The sequence below is a fragment of the Microtus pennsylvanicus genome, chromosome 6, assembly GCF_037038515.1.
Source record: "Microtus pennsylvanicus isolate mMicPen1 chromosome 6, mMicPen1.hap1, whole genome shotgun sequence".
Classification (NCBI taxonomy): domain Eukaryota; kingdom Metazoa; phylum Chordata; class Mammalia; order Rodentia; family Cricetidae; genus Microtus; species Microtus pennsylvanicus.
Genome location: NC_134584.1, coordinates 79,565,092 through 79,592,745, shown reverse-complemented (window position 1 = coordinate 79,592,745; position 27,654 = coordinate 79,565,092). Strand labels below are relative to the sequence as shown.

Below are 27,654 nucleotides of genomic sequence, written 5' to 3'. Positions count from 1 at the left end.
GCTTCAAGGTTCCTACTTCATGAAAGAGTCTGCCAGACCTTCTGCAGGACACAGAAGAAAGCAACTGATGGACTTTGCCATTACAATGCAGAACAGCTCTTTGGATTTCCTGCTTTATGGAAAAGTCTGATAGATATTATGGCCCTGTAAGGTGAAGATGGATGCTCCAACGATACAGAACTTTTTGTGACTGTCTGGTCAGAGAGATGTCTCTGTCATTTCTCGAGTTTTAAAAGTTGCTTACAATGCCTGTTAACTTATGTAATATTATATCCTTCTGGAATTTTTGATGGAGTTGAAGAATAGATAGTAATAATTATAGTCTTCTTTAGTTATGATAAAAGACAAGTAGATATAAATATTGTAACTGTTGACAAGCACAAAATATCAAATGGAAAAAAGAAAGCATATTTAAGAAATGGTGCTGGCATAACTGGATATCAACATGTAGAAGAATGAAAATAGATCCATATCTTTCACCATGCACAAAACTCAAAGTCCAAATGGATCAAAGGCTTCAACATAAAGCCAGCCACACTGAACCTCATAGAAGAGAAAGTGGGACGTACACTTGAACGCATTGGCAAAAGAGACCACTTCCAAAATACAACCCCAGTAGCACAGACACTGTGAGAAACAATTAATAAATGAGATCTCCTGAAACTGAAAAGCTTCTGTAAAGGACATGGTTAACAAGACAAAATGACAGCATACACAATGGGAAAAGATCTTCACCAACCCCACATCAGACAGAGGTCTGATGTCCAAAATATACAAAGAACTCAAGAAATTGGTTATCAAAAGAACAAATAATCCAATAAAAGATGGAGTACAGACCTAAACAGAGAACTCTCAACAGAGAGATCTAAAATGGCTGAAAGACACTTAAGGAAATGCTTGACATCCTTAGCCATCAGAGAAATGCAAATCAAAACAATTCTGAGATTCCATCTTACACCTGAAAGAATGGCCAAGATCAAAAACACTGATGACAACTTATGCTGGAGAGGTTGTGGGGAAAGGGAACACACCTGCATTGCTGGTGAGAATGCAAGCTGGTACAGCCCCTTTGGATGTCAGTGTGGCGATTTCTCAGAAAATTAGGAAACAACCTTCCTCAAGACCCAGAAATACCACTTTTGGGTATATATCCAAAGGATGCTCAATCGTGCCACAAGGATATGTACTCAGCTATGGTCATAGCAGCATTGTTTGTCATAGCCAGAACCTGGAAACAACCTAAATGCCCTTCTACCAAAGAATGAATAAGGAAAATGTGGTACATTTACACAATTGAGTACTACAGAGCAGAAAAATATAACGACATCTTGAAATTTGCAGGCAAATGGATGGAGCTAGAAAACATCATATTGAGTGAGGTAACCCAGACCCAGAAAGACAATTATCATATGTACTCACTCATAAGTGGATTTTAAACATAAAGCAAAGAAAACCAGCCTACAAATCACAATCCTAGAGAACCTACACAACAATGAGGATCCTAAGAGAGAGATAGATGGATCTAATCCATATGGGAAGTAGAAAATGACAAGATCTCCTGAGTAAATTGGGAGCATGGGGACCATGGGAGAGGATAGAAGGGGAGGGGAGCAGAGAAAAATGTAGAGCTCAATAAAAAAGAAAAAAAATAAATAAATATTGTAACTGTAATTCTTTCTTGATACCTGTTTTGTAATATGTAATTTTACTATGTTAAAGTTAAAACCTTCCTTTTTATTTAGACAGAAAAGGGGAGATGGTGTGAAAAGTACTTCTGTATGTGTGTTGCTTTTATTGGTAAATGAATAAAGGCACTGTTTCGGCCTGTGATAGGGCAGAGTAGAGCTAGGCAGGAAAACTAAACTGAATGCTGGGAGAAAGAAGGTGGAGTCAGGGAGAAGCAATGTAGCCACCACTGGAGACAGACACACAGAAACCTTGCCAGTAGGCCATGAGACTCGTGGTAAAATATAAAATAATAGAAATGGGCTAATTTAAGACATGTGTTAACCAGAAATATCAAGCAATCAGCCAAGCAGTGATTTAGATAATATAGTTTCTGAGTGATTATTTTGTGGTCTGGGCAACCGGAAGCGAACAAGCAGCCTCCTACTACACTATGCAGTGTATATCAGGGGTGCATCCCAAAGCCAATGATGGTCTTTACCTGACACTGTCGGCTTATTACTGTGGCATCTGACCTAAGTACACTGGACTAAAATCTCCCTAGTAAAGTTAGGGGTGGAATTTTGAGGACTGGCTTTTGAACTGGAATCTGGAATAAGTTTTGGACAGGTTTTCTTTGTAAATACAGGATGAGGATCTGGAAAGTGTACCCGTGGAATGTAGAGTGCGTCTGGTGTTTTGGCAAAGCCAGTAGTGAGCTACTGAGAGGTTTCTTGGAATAACCACATATTTATAAGTTTGTCGCCTTGGGGCTCTATAGGGCTGTGCCCTTGAAGACAGTGGCAGCTATTCTATTCTGCAGATGAACTGAGCCCCCAAAACTCTTCTCACTCCAGGCTTGAGGGCTGCGTCACAGTTCCGTGGCAAAGCGAAAGCAGCTATGAATATACCTGTCTCTGTCTACATATGGAATACACATACAATAACCACAATCATCAGTGAGGAATGTGGTAAACTTTCCTTTTTTGAGACAAGGTCTCAAATTCATTTTGTAACCGAGGATGAACTTGAATTTTTAATCCCCCTGCACCCATGCTTGTGTGTGCACCATCACTGTAGTGGCAGAGATGTTAACACACACTAGGCATGCCATCAACTGCTAGATCCTCAGCTTCAAGTTTAGTTTACAAAGCAATTTATTTTAGGGACAGAGTATAGCATGCTTCTTCTTTGTAGACAGCTTGATTTAAATGCGACTTTACTTATATTGTTAATTTTATACTTTATCTTTCAAGAGTCTAAAATGCTGTCTTGTAACTGTCTGTAACTGATGGTTTTGACATCAACTGGGATTATACAGAGGAACCAAAGGATATGGCTGTTATCAAATCTTATCCAGTTGTTCTCTGTCCGTGACACCAGTCACAGGTCTATTGCTTTCGCCCTTCTCTAAGAGGAACTTAGAAAAGAAGGAGCCATTTTCTGTCTCAGGAAACAATTCTGCATCTTAGATCCTTAACAGTGGCGGGTAGCAGTTCTTTGACGGTATTATAACTGTGATGATGGATAAACATCAGAAACATAATTAAAATATAAATTCAAAATACAATATAAAATATAAATTAAAATGTCACTATAAATGAAAGCACGGGTATAGAAAGGAATCAGGTCTTCCTGTAATCTTTTCGTTCTATAAATAGAAAACACACACTAAGAATTCACACAATATCCCAAACCAAGTTCCCCTACAGCACTTAAATGGTATCCTCATGCAATTTTCAATTAAACTAGTTTGTAAATGTCTTCTTAGAATTGGCGCCATTATAATTCAGTTGCTTTAAATGATTTGTATTTTTGTTGTAGCAACATTGCTATGAAAACAATCTCTAGCAGTAACTTAAACTTCATCCATTTAATTAATATTTAGAAGTAGGTTTGGGGGCTTGAGGCTTTTAACTTTTATTTTCTTTAAATTATTTTAGGATGCCGGGCAGTGCTGACGCCCGCCTTTAATTCCAGCATCAGGGAGGCAGAGGCAGGTGGATCTCAGTGGGTTCCGAGCCAGCCTGGTCTACAAAGTGAGTTCCACGACAGTCAGGGCTGTTACATAGGGAAATCCTGTCTCTAAAAACCAAAATAAAACGAAACAAAACAAATTAAGGCTATTTCCGGGTACTTACAATAGCCTATTCGTTTTTGTTTCCTATGGTTTTAAGGTATTCTTTACTGTAATGAAACCTCAAAAGATCACTTCTAGTAATTTTTTGTTGGTTGTTTTGTTTTTGTATTCGATTTTCTAGCAACAGAGGACATCAAAACACCGGACCTTTACTTCAAAACCTGGGCAGCAAATCTCTCACTGAACAAACCAGTTCTTGGAGGAGAGCATTCCGTCCCGGCGTGGCCTTTTTGATCCCCGCGGGCTGCCGTAGCTAAGCAGGCTGCTGATTGGGTGAGGCGGGAAAGCGCGCTGCCGGGGGCGGTTTCGGTTTTCGCCGCGCGCGTCCGTAGAGGCCCGGCTCGTGAAGGCTCCGGATCCGGCTGAGAGGTGAGTCCGCAGCCCGGGAGGGGCGAGTGGGCGCGGGTGGGCGCTGGAGCGGTCGGCCTAGGTTCGCGGAGGCCCGGGCCTGGCGGGGGAGCGGCTCGAGCCCAGGCCGGGCCTGCAGCAGGAGATGGCCGTCCGGGCCACGCGGCCTCGCGCGCTCAGCGCTGTCCCTTGGTGCGCGCGCCCGCCGCGGTCCCCTCCTGCGCGCGCCCGGGCTGGCTGGGTTTCGCGCCCAGGGGTAGATGGCTCGCGACTCCGGTGCTCTCCTCCACCGTGCGCGCTGGAAAACCCTAACTACGACGAGCTAAGGAAATGATCCTTGCTGAACGCCACCTCCTTCTCTCTTGTGTGTGCCTGTTTCTATTTCAGCTAAGACCACCATTTATTTTAAATCAATTATCAGTAATATTTAGTTTTCTGTTTGCATTAATAAGGTAGCAAGTTGTAATTTTTAAAATCATTTCTTCTGTTTGGTCCTTGTTTTATCATTGGATCCCTGAGGGACCCCTTCAGGTGGTTGACTTGTTCATTTTAGCCTCCCGTGTGACCCTTAACTCAACTTGTACAGGCTCTCAGAAGCGAAGTTATTAGGTTAGATAATTCCTGCACATCTCCAGGCTGGTTCTTTTTAAAAATGTTCGGAATTTACCTTGCTCGCTTGTGGCACTGATGCTTTCACCCAGCCCGGGTATGCTCGTATTTTGTTTCTGAGGTTAGCAAGGCACCGCCTCTCTTTTGGAATCACTACCTTTGGGGAGCTTGTTTAAAGTTGCACCAGGTGGCTCAATCTGACTTTGAACTCTGGATCCTCCAACTGCTGCTCTGGGATTGATTCAGGCGTTTTTTTTTTTTATTGTAGTGCCTGTCTGCCTTCATGGTTTTCTTGCAGAATCTGTGTGTGTGTGTGTCTGTGTGTGTCTGTGTTGGTATTACTGCTGGACAGGAAGAGACGTCAGTAACCATCTAGCATAACTCCATTATTTTGCAGATGAGCCTGGGGCCATGAGAGGTGACCTGGTGATAGTTACCAGCTGCACAGCTGATTAAGTAGCGGAGGAGATTAGAACTCAGTCCCTGGCCTCCCAAGTGAGTACCCTTGACTACTCATCAGGTCTTTTCTCACTGAAGGGTGGCCTAGTAAGTAGTAGAATTTAAAAAAAAATTTTTTTTTTAAACTCCCCTGGCTTGTTTTCTTTTCTAGTAAAGGACTGGAAAATAGAAAAGTCTTTTTTTTTTTTTTTTTGTGACCAGCACTAGAAATTTATTACTTAGAATGTCGACCCCTTCGAGATTTTGATGGTTGTTTTCAGATTCTTCGTGTTTGGATAAAATACTCCTGTATCCAGAAAGTGCATGGATGCTCAAGTTCCATATGTGTGTCACATCTGACCTACGTTCATGATCACTAGATTACTCCCCATGTGTAATATAATGTGAGTGGTTGCAGTAGCGTGTTGTTTAGGCGGAGATGACAAGGGAAAAGTCCTTTATGTCTGTAAAGGCAAAGCCTTTGGAGTTGGACTTGGACTTCGCTGTGCTAGGTGTGAACCAGGCTTGGCTGGACCCACAGCTAAGGAGACGTTTATGTGCTCATTATCTGGTTCTCATTTAAGCCTTGATTGTCCTGAAATACCTCGTTATTTTAACCAGGAAATGAGGCCTGAAGAGAGGGAAGGAGAGGTGGGGGTTAGGGCTTGGCTGAGCCTCAGTTCTGTGGTTGGCATGTTGTAAAGGCTCCTCTGCACCAGTGGTTCCCAGCCTGTGGGTTGGGACCCCTTGGGGCTGTTGGAAGATCCTTTCACGGAGGTCACAAATCAGATATTTACATTATGATTCATAAAAGTAGCAACATTACAGTTAGGAAGTTCAGTGGAACAGACTCCCAAAAGTTGTCCTCCGCACCTGTGTGCATGCTGTGGCAGATGCTCTTACTCCTGTCCCACTAAATAATGAATGAGTAAAATGCAGGGAAAAACAAACCTAAAGTGTCTTGGCTGCGTAAGCTTCAGAAACCTGCGTTTGCCTAGGCATCTTTGCAGACTTGGATGCGCCTTCTGAGCACTGAGTGCTCCTGTCTACCTTGTGTCGGTGGTCATTCATAAAAGCCTTGGGATTGTAGATGTTGAAGTGCATGGTGTTGTAGGCGCCGGACCTGTGGGGTGGACATTGGTGAGGGGGGATGGGCGGGGCTTTGTTTGACACTGGCTTTGAATGCCTCTTCCACAGACTTGGTCGGTCTTTTTAGGAGCCAAGGCTACCAGAGAAGTAGGATATTTTTCTGTCTCCTTCAAGTCCCCTTAAATATCTGCAAGAGACTGGATCTAACATGCCTCATCATTGGGTGAATAAAATTTGACACACATACCATACCTCCTCCCCGCCTTCTTCAACCCATTGCTCACTGTGAGCAGATCCTGGCATATTAGACCACTTGGTGACTTCTGACCAGAAATAGTGCTGCGACTTAACACCCACTATGAATGGGGAGGGACCAGAGTCCTAGAGAGAGTGCGGCTGAATTTGAAGTGAGAAGTTTTACCAAGGTGACCTCGGCAAAAGGAAGTCCTTTTCTTGTGTTTATGGTTCAAGAGTCTTAGCTCTAGCTTCAGAAATTGTCAGAACTATTCCTTCTGCCTTATCCAATTTAAAAGATGAAAACTTAAAATTACTTGAGCCAAGTGATGGGAAAAATTGTGGTGTCAAGACCAATTTACTTGTACAGAATGGATTTATGAGCAAGTCATTAAGTCCCAGGCAGTACTGAGGAACCTAATGAGGAGTAATGCAAAGGGTCTGGCTTCCTGGGTGATGAGAACAGCCAATTTGAGGCAACCATACTTGTTCCAGATAACTTCAAAAGCATCCCTTTCAAGCCTTCTAGCAGAATGTACTCTAGAGAACAAATGAGGGCCTTGCTTTCAGCCCATCCTTTCATGTGGCTTGAAGTCTTTAGAGAAAAGCCTGCCTTTTTTAGGAAGTGCAGATAGTGACACATGCGGGAGAAAACAAGAGGCAGAGTCTGAATTAATGTGTGCTGTGCCACCGTAAATAGGAAGTAGGACACAGCAGAGCGCTTTTCCTGACCATGGTATCCTCCAACTAGCCAGTTCCTAAGAGTACGGGTTCTGGTCCAGACATGCTGGCTGGGTTCTCCTGATGGTCCAGATGATTCCAGCTGAGCCTGTGCTTCTGTTCCCGGAGAACGAATGTGGCCTTGCGCTCCAACAGTGTCTCTGTTTTGCATGTGTAGATTTCACTTTAGAATATCCAGTGCCTTTGCCCAGCTTCTCTCTGCAGCTAGTGTACTTTTCTGTCAAACTTGGCTCACGTATTCAGTAATCCTGCTGTGATGTGCCACGTCTGGGCTCAGTCCTCTCTTGGTAGACCTCTGTGTGTAATTCCACCTGAAAGCATACGGTCTCTATGGAATTTGCCACTTCTGTGTGAGTGTAGCCCCCTGGAGAGTAAACGCCAAGGCCCCATTCGTGTTACAGCCTCACCCTACAGCTAAGACTTAGTAGGTAGCTTAGTGTGGATTGCCCTGGAAAGAGGTTGATGGTGGTAGAAATAAAAATGAGGTTCAATCAGGGTGTTATTTTTAGCAAGCTTAGAAGAAAGTATTTCTGCTTTCTAAAAGGTACGGACAGCTAACATTTTTAAAGCACTGACTGTTGGCAAGCCTAGGGTTGTGTTTTCTTCTTTCACTTGTTTTTTCATCCAAAAATACAGATGTTGTTAGCACCAGTGATGTTAATTTCTGCATTACCGTGAACTAGATTTTAAAAAGTGTGTGTGTGTGTGTGTGTGTGTGTGTGTGTGTGTGTGAACCTGGAGCTCACTGGAGCTAGACTGCTGCCTGGCAAACCTTTGGGATCTCCCTGTCTCTTCCCCTAGTGCCGGAGTTACAGATGTCTCAGTGCCTCTGGCTTTTACCTGGTGCTGTGGATCCAAGCTCAGGTCCTTGTGCTTGAACACAGCACTTTACCCACTGAGCCAGCTCCCCTGCTAGGTTTGGGTTCTGGCTTTTAATGCAAATAGACATTTTTCTTATTTCGGATTGTACGTGAGTGAACTGGAATAGTAGAATTTGGCCTCTGTGATTGGAAGTAACCCCAAGACTTGAGAGATGAGTTAATGGTGTCCCTAAAAGTTTTTTAGCTGTAAAACAGCGCATGTGCAAGACACACATATGTGGCTCTTAGATGAGGGGGAAGATTTGTTTGTTTTACTAAACTCATGAAAAGTACTGAATCTGTTACTTTGCCATTTTTCTCTTTAAACTCAAAACAACATAAATAAGATTGTTGTATGGACAGCATCTTGGATAAATAGCAGTTCTAATTTTAGATATTTGTTAAGACTATGGACCTAAGAAAATGAGCCGACAGCTTAGTGGAAAAGTTAAAATTTGCTAAGCAAAATAATCAGTTGATTTTTTAAAACAAATCATGTTAGCAGCTGTAGATGGTTCAAGTGATAATTTCTAAAATTTGTATTTTCTTTTATTTAACTTGAATACTTGGCTTCTTGGGTAAAGAGAATTATTTCCCTTTTTGTCCCTTTGATTTATTCATGTCCTTAACACACAGTTTAACTTCTGGATTCTAAGTTCCTGAAGTGCAAGCCTGGTGCATATTTTCTGATGGCCTTGCACAATGTGTGTGTGTGTACACTTTGGTTGAGCTGCTAAGAGATCTACCCCTTAGCATCCCAGCTTCGCCAACTGGCTAATCCTCCATGGTGGACATGGAGAGCGTCTTCACAGTGGATTGGATGGAGATTCGTGGAGTAAAATCAACAATGTTGTTTATGGAAGAATGTGTAGTCTTGATTAAAAACAAAATTCTAGAATTGGGGATAGAGTAAGTCCCTAAAATAGTATTCCACAATGCATGACAGCTATATAAGAGATGTTGCTGAATTTCACTAAAACAAAAGCAATTTCTAGTCTCTGACTTTTGCTTAAGTGACTAATAGTTTCCTTTTTTATTGAAACATTTTTGGGGGGATAACTATTGCATAGCAAGATAAAGTTTGAAAGATGTGATGGGACTTGACATGCCCAGTCCAGTTAATTTGGGTGTGCAGTGCTGTTTCTTTTGCTTAGACTCTTAGATCTGAACTCTCAAGTCTTTTCCCTGTTTGCTCAGAGCACTCCTACCACAATTGTACCTGAGCAATTCAAAGTCTAACTTAACCACCTCTGACCTTGGAGCAGAGTGTTCAACAATCTGTAAATGAGGCTGGGGAGGTGGCTGTCAGAAAACGTGTTCGTTGAACAAGCATAAGACCTCAAATCCCTTGCACCCATGTGGAAAGCAGAGCAGGTAGATGAGGGGTCTGGAGGGGATTCCCTGGCCAGCCAGGCTAGCCACATCTGTGAGCTCTAGGTTCAGCGAGAAACCCTGTCTCAGAAAATCAGGTGGATAGGGACTGAGAAAGACGGGCACCAACAGCATCTGGGTGTGCACTCAGGAGGTACCTTTTCATACACACAGCATACACTAATGCTGCTTCCTTGGATAGTGAACTTTAAATGAATCTGTACATGTAAAGTACTTGGGAAAGTGCTGGTTTATACTGTAGGTTTCAGTTATGACTTGTCAGTTGTTGATGAGTGGACCTACTTTGTATAATGTGGGCTTTAAGTTAGATTTAACTTAAATATTCTACCATATTTTTGTTTCACCACAATTTAACAGAAGTCATTTAATCTTTCTATTCTGTTTTCTTCAGTAAAATGGGAATATTATGCCTTCTTCTAGGGTTCTCATGGAGATCGCATGTTGTATTTATGGTGATAGAGTTGCCAGAGGTGGCTATATGGGTGTCTTGGGTGTGACACAGCAGGACACGTGATTAGGAATAACTGCTCTGTGAAGAGCTCTAAGGCTGTGCTGTGGGCTACTGTGGGCTGCTGTGGGGCTGTGCGAGGTGGTGTGTGCAGCAGCCCAACTGTCCTGTGCATCAGGACGTCATACAAGTTCTTTGATGGCTCATCTCCTATAGATATGTTAAAGCCCGAGAGTTTTGTGTTACCTTGTTTTGGTTTTGTTTTTTGGTGACTAATTAACTTTAGTGTGCACATTTATTGTTCCTTCCTATTTCTGACCAGGATTGTTAAGAATGAGTCTGCGGAAGCAAACCCCTAGTGACTTCTTAAAGCAGATCATCGGACGGCCAGTTGTGGTGAAGCTCAATTCTGGGGTGGATTATCGAGGTAGGATTTTCATATTTTATCCTAACTACCGTAACCAAGAATCTATGACTTCTTACTTTATTGACCTCTTAAACGTACTCAGTAGACCAAAATGTTGCTCGTTTACAATTTTTCTGTCTTCTACCTCTGAGGTGGTTCCTTTCATACTGAAAAGCCTGCCGGCAGTGTAGGCTCTGACTTGCAGTGTTTGTGCTTAGTCCATCTCCTGTCTGTTCTGAGAGCTCTTCTGCCTAAGTCCCTGACACCAACTCTGGAGGCAGAAGTAGCTCTGCCATGAAACACTGGGAACCGAAGAACACCTGGGCTCAGCAGCATTTGCTTTTGCAGAAGAGTTCAAGATTGGCAACTTGTTATTTAGACAGACTCATTTTACAGCATGGCCATCTGGTCATGTAATGTATATCCAGAGATGCATCTTTGTTTTTAGAACACTTTGTCAGGAGCTCTGGGAACAATAAATGTACATGCTTGTGATCCCAGCACCGGCAAGAGACAGGAGGATTCGGAGTCTGAGGAGAGCTTCAGCTATATCTGATTTTGAAGCAAGCCTGGGCTACATAAGACCCTGTCTCAAAACAAAAAGAAACAAAAACCCAAAAAGGTAATGAAGACTACTGAGAGCCAGGCCGAGGCCACTGAAGATGAACGTTGTTATGGAATAGAAGCAGAGCTTGGGTCTCAGTCACAGCGTGGTGTTTATGGAGACAGAGCTTGGGGACAGAGCTTGGGTCTCAGTGACAGCAGCTTCAAAAACAGTTCTCTGAAATAATACCAGATTCTGTTTTACCAATTATGAAATTTCTACTCTTCTCGAATTAAGATGTGCTAAACTACTTAGACTGTTTCAGAGTGGTAGCTAATTAATTCATCAGCACAGTTTTGTTGACATTTCTTTGTCTCTTCCCTACATTTCTTCAAGGTTTTCTGTCCACACATTTACATGTAACCCAGTGTGTTGATCACTTCACTACATTGTCATTTTGTTTTCTATAAACTGAGATTTTGTGGTTACCCTCACCAAGGAAGTGAGGAGCCAGGGCGAACACAAACTTGACTGGAGAGCTTTGTTAAGAAATCACTGGAGGGGCTGGAAAGCTGGCTCAGAAGCAGGAGCACTGGTTGTCTTGCAGAGGACTCATTCGGTTCCCAGCACCCACAGGGCATCTCACAACCATCGGTAACTTGAGTGCCCAGGGATCCAGTCCTCTTCAGACACCAGACAACACACATGCAGACAAACATAAGACTGCAGTAAATATTTAGTAACCCACTGGAATCCCAGTACTAGGATGAGGGGATTCAAGCAGGGGGGGGCGGGGTTCCATCCCCAGTAGAGCAGAAAGAAGAGGCAGAGACTAGAGAAATGGTTCTGCAGTTAAGCATACTGAGTGCTCTTACAGAGGACCTGCGTTCAGTTTCCAGTGTTCACATTGGGCAGCTCCCGGGGATTCCACAGCTCTGGCCTCAAGAACACCTCTACTCATGTGCATGTACCTGTACATATACACATCATTAAAGTAAAATGAAATCTTGAAAAATAAAGGGGAAAATAACTTTGTTTTATTCTTAGTTTCTTGACATTAATAGCATATTGCCAGTATTTTTTGTCTTGCTTGCTTTTTGAGTCAGGATCTTATTGTAATACCCGGCTATCTTCAGGCAAGTTCTCTTTCTGTCTTGATCCCTTCCCATCCCTAGGTTAGAATTATGGCAGTGGCCAGGCAGTGGTGGCACACACCTTTAATCCCAGCACTCAGGAGGCAGAGGCAGGCAGCTCTCTGTGAGTTCGAGGCCAGCATGGTCTACAGAGTGAGTTCGAGAACAGCCAGAGTTGTTAACACAGCAAGACCCGGTCTCGAAAAACAGAGAGAGATAGAGACAGGGACATGGAGAGAGACAGAGAATGAGAATTATGGTTGTGTGTGCCACCTTGCCTGGTTTGCAGCCGTAAACTTTGGGTAAGCCCAAAGGAGAGAGAGGGGGATTTCCATGTATTTGACAGCGGGTAAGATGGGCACATTGTGTGTGGTACTTTCTCAATATCCGCTCTCTGAAGAGGTTAGCTATCTTAGCCTTTTGTTCTTTTCTCTTTAGGGAAAGTGTTTCTGTTTATAAAAGTATAATACATGTTTTAGTTTGTTATTTAGGCCTTCCGGGCAAGTAATGGGAAGCAATGTTTCACTGTATTCCCCTGTGTGGAGATAATCCCCTGTGCCACAGGGCAGGGCGTTCACACCTATACAGTCTGTTTTTTTCTTCCTTCCTACAATAACCAATAATGTTCTAACAAGAAAGATCAGGGCTGGGGTGGGTACATACCTTTAGTCCCAGCACCTGGAGGCAGCGAAGGTGGGTCCCTGCCAGTGTCTCCATAGTGAAAGTCTAGGAAGGAAGAAAAGGGGAAGAACCCGTGTGTCCTGTGACAGTTCTCTGGCTTGTCATTTTTCTTCTCGCTCTTGGAGAAGAGGAAGAGCTACAACTTTAACACCTTGAATGGTTTTGTTTTGTGTTTCTTGCATATGGGCGATTAAACCCAGGACCTTTCATGTGCTAGGCAAATGCCCTACAGCTGAGCAAAACCTCATTTTTTTTATCTTTTAACTTTTTTATAAGATTAGATATTTTTAGTAACAGCAAGTAATAGTAGCATTATGTTTTGAATTACCCTTTTGACTAATTCCATATTATATCCTTGAATTTCTTGCTAGTCTGTAAATGTTCTTTAAATATAACGCAGTAGAGAAGCAGCCAGCAGAAAAGCTGTCCTGAGCTTCCTCTGGCTGAGAAGTCATTGTGCTTGATAGTTGACAGTCCAGTCTGATCCTTTGCAAGTTTACTGCTGCTCATAGAATTCTGCTCGGTTAATGTCTTGTGTTCTGATTACACACACATACGGTTTTGAAAAGAAACCTCTGTTTAGAGGATAATGGGGGCAGAAGCAGAGAGCGAGGAGCATATTAATGAAGTTAAGATTTTAAATGGGACTATTGGCTTAGTTAATTCAATTGAATCTGTACTATGTTTTTATTCTTACAAATATCACTTTAGATTAGAGGCTGAGAATTAGAAGCTTACTGGTTTCATCTTTAGAAAAAGTCACCTGGTCAGATTTTAGAAATTTGTACCATCTTAACACAATTAGTGATTCACTTGAGCTGTTTTCCTTGAAAGCTCTCTGGAATGTTTGTAGCCATTTTTCTCTATTAGTTTTGATTTTAAAAATAGTGTTAACTGACAAAACAGAATGCAGTGTGTTGTAATGCAATATGTTGCTCTCTGTTCACAAGCTGCTCTTGACTGCAGTCACAGCTTTGAGCTGTTCTTTCAGGAGCACCTGCTGTCTATTATCTTAACAGATTGTGGAGACTTCCTCTTAACCCGGAGCACATTCATCTGCTGCAGTAGCGTCGTGCAAGAGTGAGATAAATCTGCCAGATCCGTATTTCACCCAGTGGCTGAAGTAACAAATGTCACCGGGTTGAAGGCTCATTTGTCCACGCATAGTTGCTATGTCTGTCCCTCGCTCCCAAAGAAGAGCACTTTGGTTGGAATATTCTAATGCTTATACTTTTGTGAAGGCTTTCAGAGTTGCTGTGGTGATCACACATACCAGGAGCGGAGTGACAGTTGGTTGCCTGTCGTGGAGTTGTGGATGCTATACCCATCCAGCCTTCATTAAGATTGGCACAGAGTAAAAGCTCCTTTTGTTTTAAGTCTATTGAGTTTTGTTTACAGTGTGAATTTTTATATTATGTGTTTGGAGGCTAATGAATAAAGTGATTGTCGGTTCTAAGATATACCCTGTAATTTCAGTCCTTTCTTACTTTTCTCCAGGGGTCCTGGCCTGCCTGGATGGCTACATGAATATAGCACTGGAGCAGACGGAAGAGTATGTAAATGGGCAGCTGAAGAATAAGTATGGGGATGCCTTCATCCGCGGAAACAATGGTAACCGCTTCTCTTGTGGTAGTGTTCAGAATAAGTCTTTGTCTCGTATGTGAGGGCACTGGGGGTTTCTAGATGATGGTAAGGCCCCTTTTCATTTTGTTTGTTTGTTGTGCTTATATTTTAGATCTTTGCATAAACTTGTTCTGTTTGTGAGTGGAAAGAGAATTTTCCATGGCTTGGAAGTAGAATTTTTTTCTCTCACTCTATTGATGAAGAGCTGAGGGATATTTCTGTTATCTTTTGTTTTGTTTTTTGAGACAGGGTTTCTCTGTGTAGCCCTATCTGTCTTAGAACTCACTTTGTAGACCAGGCTGGCTTCAAACTCACAGAGATCTGCCTGCCTCTGTCTCCCTAGTGCTGGGATTAAAGGCAGGCACCACTGCTGCCCGGCAATGCTGTTATGTTAAATATCTTTCCTCTTCCTCCTCCTCCTCTTCCAATTCTCTTCTTCTCCTTTTTCCTCCCCTCCGACTACCTTTTATCTTCTTCTTCTTTGGGGGGGGGTGGAGGGGTGGGGAGTTTTCAAGACAGGTTTCTCTGTAGCTTTGGGGCCTGTCTTGGAACTTGCTCTTGTAGACCAGGCTGGCCTCAAACTCACAGAGATCCGCCTGCCTCTGCCTCCCAAGTGCTACCTGGCTTAAATATCATTTATTACATTCTCCCAGTGCCATCTGTAGAATAGAAGCTATTCCTATGCCACCTTCACACTCTCCAAACTTCTGTCATTTTTCTAGGTAAGTTTCAGGTGCAGGGATTTGTGCCTTTCAGTCTAGCTGAAGTGACATAGTAGAGAGTGTGGCTCTGTAAATGGAGACTGCACTTTAGTTTCTCGGCCGTCCAGACCTGAATAATCACAGAAAAACTATATTAATTACAACATTGTTTGACCAGTAGCTTAGGCGAAATCCTAGCTAGCTCTTACATCTTAAATTAACCCATTTCTATTAATCTCTATATTGCCATGAGGCTGTGGCCTACCTGTAAGGTTCCAGCATCCTCTTTCAGCAGCTATATGGTGTCTTCCTGACTCTGCCTATTCTCTATCTCTGTTCAGATTTCCAACCTGAATTTATTCTGCCCTGCTATAGGTTGAAACACCTTCTTTATTAACCAATGATAATAAAACATATTCATAGCATAAAGAGGGGAATTCTACATCATTTCCCCTTTTTGTCTAAATAAAAAGTATTTTAACTTTAACATAGTAAAATTACATATAATAAAACAGTTATCAAGCAAGAATTAGTTATAATATTTCTTTGTGAGTCTAAAGTTTTATATTTAATTTATCTTTTATTATAACTAAGGAAAACTATCATTATGACTGCCTAGCATTCAACTCCATCAAAGACCCCAGAAGGATATATTACCTACATTAGCAGGAAGTGCATTGTTAGCAACTTCCAAAGCTCTAGAATTGACAGAGTCATCTCACTGCCTGGACAGTCATCCAAAGTTTTTCTGTCACGTTGGGTCATCCATCTTCAGCCCACTGGCCCATAGTATTAGGCAGATTTTTCCATGAAGCAGGAAATTTGAAAGTCTATTTCACCTATATTAGCAGTTTGTCAGTCACTTTCTTCTGTGTCCTGCAGAGTGTATGGCAGACTCTTTCATGAAGCAGGAACCCTGAAGGACCATCCCATGTTTTGGAAAGTTCAGCAGTCACTTTTCTGTGGGTCCTGCATATTCAGTTCATACCGCATACCGTCAAGCAGTCCAGGCAAGAGCAGTTTCTTGCTCAGATGGATAGCAAACTTCATAAGGACCCTCTTTGATGCCCATCATCCTCTTGAAGTAGATTGATGCTGTCTGAAGCAGACATGTCCCACCGTCAAGGAAAGTCTTAAGTTCTTAAAACATTTTAAATGCCATGTTCTGTAGGTCTTTGAAAGGTTTGAAGAATACCTATCCATCTGAAATGTATTTCTGTGCATCTAGAAAACCTAACTAACATGACTACAAGTTTGACTGTTATAGATGACTATCTATTAATCCATAATTTTTAATGAACTGTATAAACATAGTACTTTAAACAAGAATAAAAATGTACATAAAATAAAATTGACATAAACCAAAATCCATACCAGTGATTTCATTTCTAATCATACCTCCCACCTTTTTTTTTTTTAAAGAAATTGACTGTGACCATTAAACATTTATAGCCAACCCTTTTAAAATGAAAATAAACATTTATGCACAATCTTTTTGGGAATTTGGGCATAGTTTTCTCCAAACTGCTTCCTGCTGTTTGTTGGGTAAAGTATTTTTAGGGTTCATGGAGACCTTTCAGAGGGTCTTGTTCCATCAAGCCACATTGCCTGGAAGGAATCCACAGGTTCTAATCCTCTGTGGAAACAAAAGCAGAACCTCTTTTTCCAAAGCAATATATCCTTAGACCCAAATTTTAAAGTCAAGACACCTTTAAAATATGTATGTTGGTTTAGCTTAGCTTCCCCAGAATTAAATGTTTCTCTGCAGTCAAAAATTTCAAAGAAAACACAATAATACGCATAATACAGATTGTGTATTTTTCATTTTTACATGACTTTTTTTACTTACTTTTAAGATTTATTATCTTTACTCCTTTAATCTACATCTGTCTGTACTCTTATTTATACTCTTTTTCCTTTCTCTCCCACGCCTGCGAACATTTTTTAAACACACTGTGATCTGTTCAGAAGTTTACTTTTGTCTGAATCTGTCTTTATTGTGCATCTATAATCATTGTCTGACCAGAAACGCTTCTTAAAACCATAAACGGGCATGGTTAGTGAAAAAGGACGCTTAAAAGAAATCCCACACTAGCTCAGAATTGAGAAATAGATGGTTATTTATTTAGCGGTAGACTCACAAATCAGAATCCTCTGCTTGAACTGAGGTCAGAAACCTAAATCCTCAACCGGAACAGAGAGGCTGGAAAAGAGGCTGGACACATGCTCTACATCGGCTTGTCTAGGATAAGAGGCCACGCCACAGTGGGCTGGTAACCACTAGCTGTAAGACTCTACAGCAGGCTAGGACCAACTCCTTGTACCTGCCTGTTGGCTCCACCCTGTCCACCATGGCAGAGGTATATTTGCCTCCTCTGCTAGCCGTGCTCACCACCCAGCTCCAGGGATGCAGCCGGTCTATGTCGCCATTAAGCAACTAGTAGCACGCTGCTCACAAACCTCCCAAAAGAGCCAGAGCTATCTGTGCTACCAACATGAACCAAGAAGTTGGCTCTTAAAGAAGCCATGCGGTTTTTGCTGCTAATGCTGAGTCAGGAAGCCTTCTCTTAAAGGAGCCATGCCTGTGCTCACCACCAGCAAACAGCCTATCTGAGAAAAATGAAGCTACCAAGAAGCTGCAGTTGACCCCTGTTTTCGTGGGTCTAGAAGTCATTTGTTTTTTGTTTTTTTAATTTAAACTTTCTTAGGCTGTATGTCAAAATTCTTGCCCCATGTTGGCTCCAGTATGTAAATGGAGACTGCACTTTAGTTTCTCAGCCGTCCAGACCCGAATAATCACACAGAAACTATATTAATTACTACAGTTTGGCCAATACCTTAGGTGTATTCCTAGCTAACTCTTATATCTTAAATTAACCCATCTCTATTAATCTGTGTATCTTTGCGAGTTTGTGGCCTATGAGTAAGGTTCTGAGCATCCTTCTTTGGCAGTTACGTGGCATCTCCCTGACTCTACCTATTCTCTCTATATATCTCTGTTCGGATTTCCTGCCTGGCTTTATTCAGCCCTGTCATAAGTCAAAGCATATTCTTTATTAACCAGTAGTAATAAAACATTCACAGCATAAAAAGGGGAACCCACATCATGGCTCTAAGTTCTACTGCTGTGAGCAGCTTCACTGCCATGCTTACTGTGTGTCAGTGTCTGAGGATGTGTGGGGTAGGAGAAGGTACACCTGAGGTGGTACCTTGCCCAGTGGCCCAGTTGCCTCCTTGAACCTGTCTCTATGCAGCACATGCTGTGTTGTACTCAGTGAGTTGGTCGTGGTGTGACCAGCAAAGTTCAACATTGGATGACACCAAAGGTTGTTACTGATAGCAATCTCAGGCTAAGCACTTGCTTATTCCTAAAAATATCTTCTCTTTTTTTTTCTTCTCTGGAAATTATAAAAGTGAACAGAAACTATAGTTTATATTGGAGAGATAGATGAAAATATACTTTTAGTGTATCTGCATGCATGTAAACAAATCACATGTGTGCCTGGTACTTGAGGCCAGACATGGTCACTGGACTCCCTGGAATTCAAATTCCAGATGGTTGTGAGCCGCTTTGTAGGTACTGGGGACCCAGCAGTGATGCTCTGTAAAATCTGCGAGTGCTCTTGAGTGATGCGCCATTTTAAGTGCTGAGCCATCTCTCCAGCCACATGTGTTGGCCATTCTCCTTGTGAGATCCAGCCTAGAGGATTTAGCTGTTTAATTGTGATATAGCTAATTACAAAACATTCTTAAGTTTTAGGCACGTCCACTTTTAATTTCTAGTCCTAATTTGTAAAGTCAGTAACATGTATAGATAAGACTAGTTGTAATCGTGTCAGATACCAAAGCCAGGTTTAGACTCAAAGCTTATTTTATACTGATATTCTATTGCTTGGTCTATGGCCGGGCCCTGCTTGTCTTTAAATCTGCTACTGTGACGTAGGAGTGATTATTAATTCTTTCTGTCTTTTCAGTGCTGTATATAAGTACACAGAAGCGAAGGATGTGAAGACGCCAGGAGCAGCCCTCTTCACACTTGGATGTACTTGATTATGAAGAGCTTGTTTTTTTGTTCTTTTACGACCCTAGTTGCCGCCTGTTTTCATAGTGGTTGGTGTGTTTTGTTTTGTTTAATTGACATTTAAATAAGATGGAAGTGTTACATTACAAATCAAGTCTTAAACGTTTCATGTTCACATTTACTCCTGTCTGTACATAATATTAAAATTTAAAAAAAAAGCAAAAATCTAATATATCTCTCCTGGATTATTTTACCCGATTCCAGCAGTGTCATTTCATTGAACAATCTAGTGGTGGTATCTCCACAAAGATTGCAAATCTCTTGATTTGGAAATTATGAGGTTAACCATGCTCCACCAGTTCTGTGCAGGTAGGCATCTTGTGTTGACTTGCTTCCTTTCAGGAGCATTGGCGTTAATCGGTGTAAATCTTGGCTTGCCAAGCCAGGAGGTACTCAGCTGTGTCTGTGTAACGGGCTATGGTCGAGGTGGAGTACATAACTCAGTTTTCAAGTGCTCAGATGCTCCTGTCTCTTGCTTAGTAAGTGGCCTTGGAGAAAGGGTTGTATTCTGTCTTCAGGTCGTGTGATTCCTGATGATGAAGCTTGCACTCTAGAAACAGTGTGTTTGGTTGCTTTGGTTGTGTGGACACTGGAAGACCATGGAGACTTTTGACTTTCCTCAGCCCTCCTTCAATCTAAACAGAATTCCTGACTTGGGACTTGGAGTGTGTTTTTTAACAATTGCCTGATTGGATCTGGGGGCAGATGGGAAGCTAAGGAGGGAGAGAGGAGAGGCTTTTTGGAGAGGTGTGTGTGACATTTGTCTCACCCAAACAGTAATCAGAAACAATTAATAACTCAGGAAAAAGAGAAATGTTTTGTAAGGTTTGATGGTGTACACACTGAAAATAAAACACTTTATCTGAAGCTTCAGTAATTTATCACTTCCTGACAGACTTGAAAAGGAACTAGTGTGTAAGTACAAATCACCAATTTGTTCTTTTACAAATGGCTGCTTTTCTGGAGAAAATGGATATCTCTCCGTGTGGAGCACACCTGTTCTCATTTGTTTTGTAGAGTGTGTGAGGCTGCCAGGTTACTGTGTCCCTTCATTCACTCCATCAACTGCCCCTGAATGCAATTCCGTTGCTGTCTCCTCCAGTGTGTGGGACCCCGGCTTTGCTCTCTTCTTCCCCGACCTCTCCTGCAGTGTGTGGGACCCCAACTTTGCTCTCTTCTTCCCCGACCCTTCCTGCAGTGTGTAAGTCTTTATTTCCCCCTTGCCATTTCCAGCTTAATAGCTCTACTGTAGAGCAGTGTTTTCATCCACAGAACCACTTTTAATCAAGATTGACTCTGGGAAATGCCACCATTTTTATGGTAATAAAGGACCATATTATGCACCTGGACCAGTACATATTGTCCCCTGTGCATACCTTTATGTGATAGAATTCTGAAACAGATTGTAAATGCTAAAATTACTTTTTCTTAACTGTAGTTTATATGTAGTCCATGAATGGTTTTCATTTGGATTGTAGCAAAGACAATTGTTCTAGGGTGAACATTTTTCCGCTTGGGTAAATACATTTTCCTTGTCCCTGTGCCCCCAAACCCTAGTTGCCACCATCTTCCTCTCGGGCTGTGACAAAACAGAATGTTTAGTGGGAAACAACTTGTGCTCGGTTTCTAGACTATCTGACTTCACATTTTGTTTTGGTCTGTGAGCTATTCCTTGGCTAATCTTCCAAGCTGAATTGATTCTTACTTCAAACGTGTTTATCCAAAAACAGAGCTGTTGACAAGTACAAATACAGATGGTGGGCATGTGGTCTGATTTTCGTGTTCTCCCTCAGCATTCAGAGAACTGCTCCCATCTTGAGCTTCTTGTTGGAGGCAGTATGTAATGCAAGCTAGGAGCGGAGCGCCTGATTATGTGATAGATAGTGACAGACGCACTCGCGTGAGGGATCTCCTTACAGTCTGGAAACAGCAGCTTCCGTGCGTGTGTGTGTGTGTGTGTGTGTGTGTGTGTGTGTGTGTGTGTGTGTGTGGCCTATCACCCTGCAGGGTATAATCTACCTCGTTAGAAACAAGCTCCTGGGAAGAGTGTCTTTGAGAATCACAGTGGCTCTTGGTGACAGCATCCAGGCCAAGGGTCCAGTCTGCAGGATTCCTTCACTGCAGAGTGACATGCCCATCTCTGTACTGACTTCTGTTTTGAGGGAAAATGGTACTCCAGAGTGTTGGCTTTGGCCTTGAAGTTCTCATAGCCAGTTTACAATAGTTAGGGTTGCTTTGTTTTTCCTCCTGGAAAACAAGTCATTGTGATAAGAAGGGGAAGTGTATTTCTCTCTCCTGGTCCTCAAGAGGGCCCTGCTCAGCCTAATTCATAAATGGATTCGGTCATCTCAGCTGTGTTCATACCTTACCTAATTCATAAATGGATTCGGTCATCTCAGCTGTGTTCACACCTTACCTAATTCATAAATGGATTCGGTCATCTCAGCTGTGTTCACACCTTACCTAATTCATAAATGGATTCGGTCATCTCAGCTGTGTTCATACCTTACCTAATTCATAAATGGATTCGGTCATCTCAGCTGTGTTCACACCTTACCTAATTCATAAATGGATTTGGTCATCTCAGCTGTGTTCACACCTTACCTAATTCATAAATGGATTTGGTCATCTCAGCTGTGTTCATACCTTACCTAATTCATAAATGGATTTGGTCATCTCAGCTGTGTTCATACCTTACCTAATTCATAAATGGATTTGGTCATCTCAGCTGTGTTCATACCTTACCTAATTCATAAATGGATTTGGTCATCTCAGCTGTGTTCACACCTTACCTAATTCATAAATGGATTTGGTCATCTCAGCTGTGTTCATACCTTACAATCTCGTATAAACTTGGAACAGGAGAACTTTGAGATCTGATAATTTTCTTCTATTGTTTCTTCATGAACCTATTGGTTTTACTTCCTCTTTTTACATACTCTTATCTATCTAGCAAAAGGCAGACTTTCTGATTTAACTAAATTGTCATGCTGTTTTGTTTCTTCCAGTTTGAATACTATCATCTGCAGTATTGAAGGATTTTATTTTCTTGGCAGTAGTTTAAGGGCTGTACAGCAGACAGAAGTATAAAATATGCTAGAACTTTATAAAAGTCGGACAACATTTGAACAATGGAGATAGAGTAGTCTCCAGGCCTACTTTACAAAAATAGTCAGGTCCATGTGGACTCCTGTATTGTAAGCCCTGCTAATGGAACAGATGCTGGCGTGTTTGGCAAAATATAACTGGGTAAAGGAGAGATCCGTTTTTGAAAGCCTACGTAAAATAGTTTCAGAGAAACAAGTTTTTTATCACAAACTGCATACCTTAGTCCAAATCATCACTCTGTTTATATCAGAAGCCCCATTGAAATTACAACAACAAAAAAGCTAAGAATTTGCTGTGTGTAACTGTTGAGTACGTGACAGAACAGGACAGCTTCCCATCCCAACTAGTGTATCCGAGACTCTCCAAATCCTAAAGGGTTTGAACAAGCTGTACTTCAGGAGCCACGGGGGAGAGTAGAAAGAATTCATTCCCTAGCTCTTGTGTTTTTGCTTAGACGCGATACCACCCACTTCCACTTCTATTAGCCAAGTTTTATGGCCATGGTTTACATTTTTCCAGGAAAGACTAATCCTTTCACGTACTCAGAGAGAAAACCAGAAACTTTGGCAAAGGTTCGTTATACCACCATGTAGGCAGAGACTGCTTGTTCATTTCCTGGCCACCCAGACTGGAATAATCATGCAGAAACTGTATTAATTACAATACAATTGTAATTAATTACAATTAGCTTGTGCATATTTCTAGCTAGCTCTTACATCTTAAATTAACCCATTCCTTTTATATTTTACCATGAACCTTGTAGTTTACGGGTAAGGTTCTGGGCCATCTGTCTCCTTTGGTGGCTACATGGCATCTCTCTGACTCTGCCTACTCTCTGTCGACATCTCTGTTTGGATTTCCTGTCTGGCTTTACTCTGTTAAGCCATTGGTCAAAAGCAGTTTCTTTATTAGCCAATGGCAATAAAACATATTCACAGCATACTGAGGGGAATTCCACATCACCACCTTGCTTCTCCCTGGAAATGGAATGGATGCTGTGTATGCAGAGAGGACTATGTGGAGGGATTGTGAAGTCTAAGGGTGTTATCTCAGTGTGCTGGGTGCTTAATTTTTATTCATGAGATGCTGGGTTTGATCCCACACAACACACACAAGCATCTTGTGAAGATAAGGGCATGTGTGGTCCTTTCACACAACAGTTAGCAAGTGGTACCTGGTGGGAGACTGGTGTGCTTTAAGGAATTTGAATGGAATGTTTCGCATCCGGCATGTATATTTGAGTTTACATCTGGAGTTGAGGATGCACTGCTGAGATATTAGAAGAAACACCAAGGATGGCCACTGCTGTTCTCAACAAGAATGGCATACTCCTCAATGAGTGCTGTAGTCCCGTGCATGGAATATCTATCCTCCACGGGCTTACATGTCTCAACACTTGGTCCCTAGCACTTTGAAAAGGTTGTAGAAACTTGAGGAGGTAGAACCTGCCTGGGGGAAGGTTCCTGGGGGGAACCTTGAAGGTGATGGTAACAACCCAGTCTGCTTCGTTGGTAATCAGCAACAGCAGCCACAGGCTGGACCATGGCAGGTGAAGGCCAGCTCCTAGGCTCCCCCACCACGAACCACACTCTTTCAAGACTGAGTGCAGAGGAACCTTCTTCCAGGTGTTTATCACAATGATTAGAAAAGCACGCTACAGTACTCTAGTGACAGGAGTTTCGAGAGGAAGTAGGTGTCATCTTGGCATGGTGCCCAGAATAAACTAAATGTAAAGTATAGCAGGGCACACACCAGAGCTCTGTGCTCAGAAAGCTCAAAGTAGGAACTTGGGGAAGTTTCCTTCTGTACACAACCTGTAAAGAGAAAACCTTTGGAAGGAAAGAATTCATTTTGTTTTTGTTCTCTCTCTCTCTCTCTCTCTCTCTCTCTCTCTCTCTCTCTCTCTCTCTCTCTCCCTTTCTCGTAGTAACTACACATGTTCAGTTTGGTTAATTTACACAAGAGCCCAAGAAATGCCTCTTATCCTACAAGTGAGGAGCTGCACACTGAGGAAGGAGTGCCCGCCCATGTCGTCCCAGCTGGTAAGGAACAGGGCGGAAGGTCACACCCCGCAGTCTGCTTTCCAGGACTTGAAATTAAATTATATTATAAGAACGCCAACCCCAGTTTGTGCTGAGTTTTTTTTTTTGGAATCTAGACTACAGACAGGCACATTTGTGAATAAAATTAGGGTCATTTACTTCTTCAAAATCTTCCTCGGTGAGAAACGATCCGCTTAGTGCAGAAAACTTCTCTAGGTTAACTCCTGGCTGGTGGCACCCATGAGATGCCTTAATACACCAAACAACCTACATGTGACACGAAATTTGGGCACCCGTGGACAAATGAGGGGAGTAAGATGTGGGCAGCCTTTGTAGTTAGAGAAAGGAGAGGAAGTAAGCCAGTCACAAGCTTGAGGTTAAATACTTGACATAGGAATTGGGGTGGAGGGAGGAAGCTGTCTGGTGGTGATGTTTCTGTTTCTAAGGTAGCAGTATGAGTTTTATATGTTGTGTTGTGTTTAAGACAGTGTCTCTGTAGCCCCCTGGCTGGCCTAGAACTCACTAGATCAAACTGACCTCGAACATCTCTGCTTCTTGTGTACTGGGATTAAAGGTGTGCGCCACTTTGCCTGGCTGACCGTATGGCTTTTAAATAGGTCATGACCACAGAATGTTTTCACTGGCCAGTGTCTAGAGCACTGAACTAGAAGAGTGTCTGAATGTGGTGTCATTGTCATCAGCCAGTCAGCACCATCCTGACAGTTCCCTTGGGCCAGCCAACCTACCCATGTCATGACCGTGGGCTGTGTTAATCCTTAGAAGGCAGGAGACACCGTGGAGGGCCAGGTAGTGTGACCAGGAGACAGAAAAGGTAGGCCGCAGAGTCAGCTGCGAGGGCTGCCTTCATCTTGCTTTCAGCTTACTGTCTTCATCAGTGCCTTCAATGGCAAGGGCAGGACTGGGGAATAACTGGAGGGAAGCAGGGACAGCTGCTGCTTTTCTACGGGAAAGGTGGAGAATGAGAACACCTAAGGCCCTCTTCTGGCCTCCATGTGTACGCAGACATCCACACAGCCCTGTAACACTATTTCTAATTGGTCGTAATAATAAAAACCCAGAATCAGATACTAGCGAGTGAAAGCTGAAAGATCAGAGAAGCAGAGCTCCCAGCTTCTGTTCTCACCTCTACGAAATCCTCAGACTGCATCCTAAACCGTCTCCTCACACCTCGTATTCCTCGCTCCACCCAGCCATACACTTCCCATCTCCACCTCCCTAGTGCTGGGATTAAAGTCTGTACCACCACTGCCTGGCCTCTACGACTGACTAGTGTGCCTAGCTCTACACTCATCTTCAGGCAAGCTTTGTTAAAGCACGAACAGTATCACCACACACCCCCACTCACACAATAAAATTCCCAGGCAGTAGTGGTGGGCACCTTTAATCGCAGCACTTGGGAGGCAGAGGCAGGTGAATCTCTGTGAGTTTGAGGCCAGCCTGGTCTACAGAGTGAGTGCTGGGACAGCCAGGGCTACACAGAGAAACCCTTTCTGAAAAAAAAAAAAAGATACCTAAAATTGAGCACATGTGATGTATTAGGTTTTTCTGGGGACACAAAACCAATAGATGATATAAATACATCCACATGATATGGACGTCAGGGAAGGAGTTACTGTAAGCTATTGGCTGTCATAATTGTAGAAGCTGAGAAATTCCTGTGCTGGAGTTGTAGGACCTAAAATTCAATGACAAAGATGTTTCCAAGGTGAACCGAGCTGTCTTCATCTGCTCAGACCCTTGGTGACCTGGGTTGGGTGGTGCCTCAAACAAGGGTGGACCACTGCTTTCTCAGGCCACTATTTGAAAAGCCTTCAAAACACAGCCCAGATATCCCATGCTTAGTCAAGTTGATACAGTAAGTTCACAAATTCACCAAAAAAGAAAAAAAAATCTTTAAAAGTCAACAACAACCTGTGTTTGTATAGGATTTTGTCTATAATCGTAGCATCGAAAGGCTGGGGGAGGAGGACCATAATTTCTAGGCCAGCCTAGTTTATAGAGTGAGTGGGAACCCCACCTCAAAAAATAAGTAAAAAGTTAATGAATGGCTCAAAGACAACCTCACGAGAATAATTTAGCTGTACAAAGTAAGTCGTAACTTGGGGCTGCCCTGTCTTTATTTTAAGTAGTATTTTCTTTATCCTGAGAGGAAGGCAGTGCAGGTGCACACTGCCCTATTTGAATTTGGGATATTTTTCTCTTCCTCCATTTTCCTTTTCCTCTTTCTTTGCTGGAGATCGGGTCCAGGGCCTCATGTGCCAAGTGCTCACTCCATCCCTGGCCGTATTGCCAGCCCTAGACCTGATGTGCTGGGACTGCTGTTCTGGGTGGCAAACGTCAGGACGGAAGAGGTGGAAGTAGAGGATGATGTTTAGATTCTCAGACATAAGTGCTGCATTAATTTTACCTAAGAGACAACAAAAAATGTTCTCATCATTTAAAAATACTCTGAGAAAATTACCCTTGAGGGAAGATGGGGAAACACTAGCAATGTCCAACCCCGTACCGAGGACTCAGGAAGTCAAGCTTTGTCCGTGGCTGTTACCTGTACACACTGGGAGCAGATCTTCCCGTCAGTTCACCCATGGAGAGTGGGCTTATAGGCTTAGCATGTCAGGCCTGCAGTGGGAGAAAGTTCCAGGTCTTTCAGACTTTTGCCGAGGCTCGAGAAGCAGGAAACTGAACTCATGTCTTTAATAAGGCCTCAAGAATCACCACCCTATGCTAGGTGATGTAGCTCAACGTCTTTAATCCCTGGACTCGGGAGGCAGAGGCAGATGGACCTCTGTGAGGCCTGCCTGGTCTACAGAGTTCCAGGACAGCTAGGGCTACACAGAGAAATCCTGTCTCGGAAAACCAAAACAGAAAAAAAAAGTAGAAGAATCACCACCCCCTATTCTTGACCACACAATGACATAGTGACCCTCTGAACAGTATAGCGGTCAGGGGGATGGCCCAGAGCTGTTCTGCAGGAGCCTGGACCTCAGCTCCTGATTAGCCCTGTGATAGACAGGTCAACTTTCATGTGTCTCAGTTTCCTCATCAGATCATTTTATAGGGCAGTGGTGAGGACTTCACCAGAATGCTGCCCATGTGGGTCTGTGAAGATCATGGGCTTCTGAATAGAGGGTTGCACGTATCTTCTTAGCTTGTGCCTCCAGTTAAAGTATTGTGTGTGAGCTATGGGTGCTCAAGTGCACGTGTGTGCCTGCATGCGATCCAAAGGACGCCAGCGTCTCCTTTCTGTCACTCTTAATTCCCTTGACAGGTATCAGCCCATCAGCCAGCCAGGCCTAGTGATCCTCCCACCTCCACCCTCTACCGTTCTGCGGTTACAGGTGCGTGCCTCA

General features: G+C 42.8%; 1 protein-coding gene and 1 pseudogene across 4 annotated transcripts; one reads left to right on the top strand and one right to left on the bottom strand.

Annotated features, from left to right (window-relative positions):
• The window catches only part of LOC142852102 (small ribosomal subunit protein eS25 pseudogene), a 31,397-nt pseudogene extending 27,282 nt beyond the window's left edge, over window positions 1-4,115 (bottom strand).
• On the top strand, window positions 4,052-19,299 carry Lsm6 (LSM6 homolog, U6 small nuclear RNA and mRNA degradation associated). 4 transcript variants are annotated; one of them, XM_075976523.1, is made up of 5 exons: window positions 4,052-4,174; window positions 5,160-5,257; window positions 10,287-10,391; window positions 14,226-14,339; window positions 19,027-19,299. In XM_075976523.1, exons 3-5 carry the CDS (start codon window positions 10,298-10,300, stop codon window positions 19,059-19,061), a joined length of 243 nt encoding a protein of 80 aa, XP_075832638.1. In that variant the 5' UTR covers window positions 4,052-4,174; window positions 5,160-5,257; window positions 10,287-10,297; the 3' UTR covers window positions 19,062-19,299. The 4 variants fall into 4 exon arrangements, with proteins under 4 accessions (XP_075832638.1, XP_075832639.1, XP_075832640.1 ...); XM_075976525.1 differs by lacking the exon at window positions 4,052-4,174 and adding an exon at window positions 4,398-4,517; XM_075976526.1 differs by lacking the exon at window positions 4,052-4,174 and adding an exon at window positions 4,713-4,859.
• The last annotated feature ends 8,355 nt before the right edge of the window (window positions 19,300-27,654 follow it).

What these genes read in the sequence shown, in the direction of transcription:
- Lsm6 (XM_075976523.1), top strand. Translation starts at nt 10,298, where the DNA reads ATGAGTCTGCGGAAGCAAACCCCTAGTGACTTCTTAAAGCAGATCATC. An exon ending in TTCTGGGGTGGATTATCGAG is followed by an intron (nt 10,392 to 14,225) that starts GTAGGATTTTCA and finishes ACTTTTCTCCAG; the next exon opens with GGGTCCTGGCCTGCCTGGAT. An exon ending in CTTCATCCGCGGAAACAATG is followed by an intron (nt 14,340 to 19,026) that starts GTAACCGCTTCT and finishes CTGTCTTTTCAG; the next exon opens with TGCTGTATATAAGTACACAG.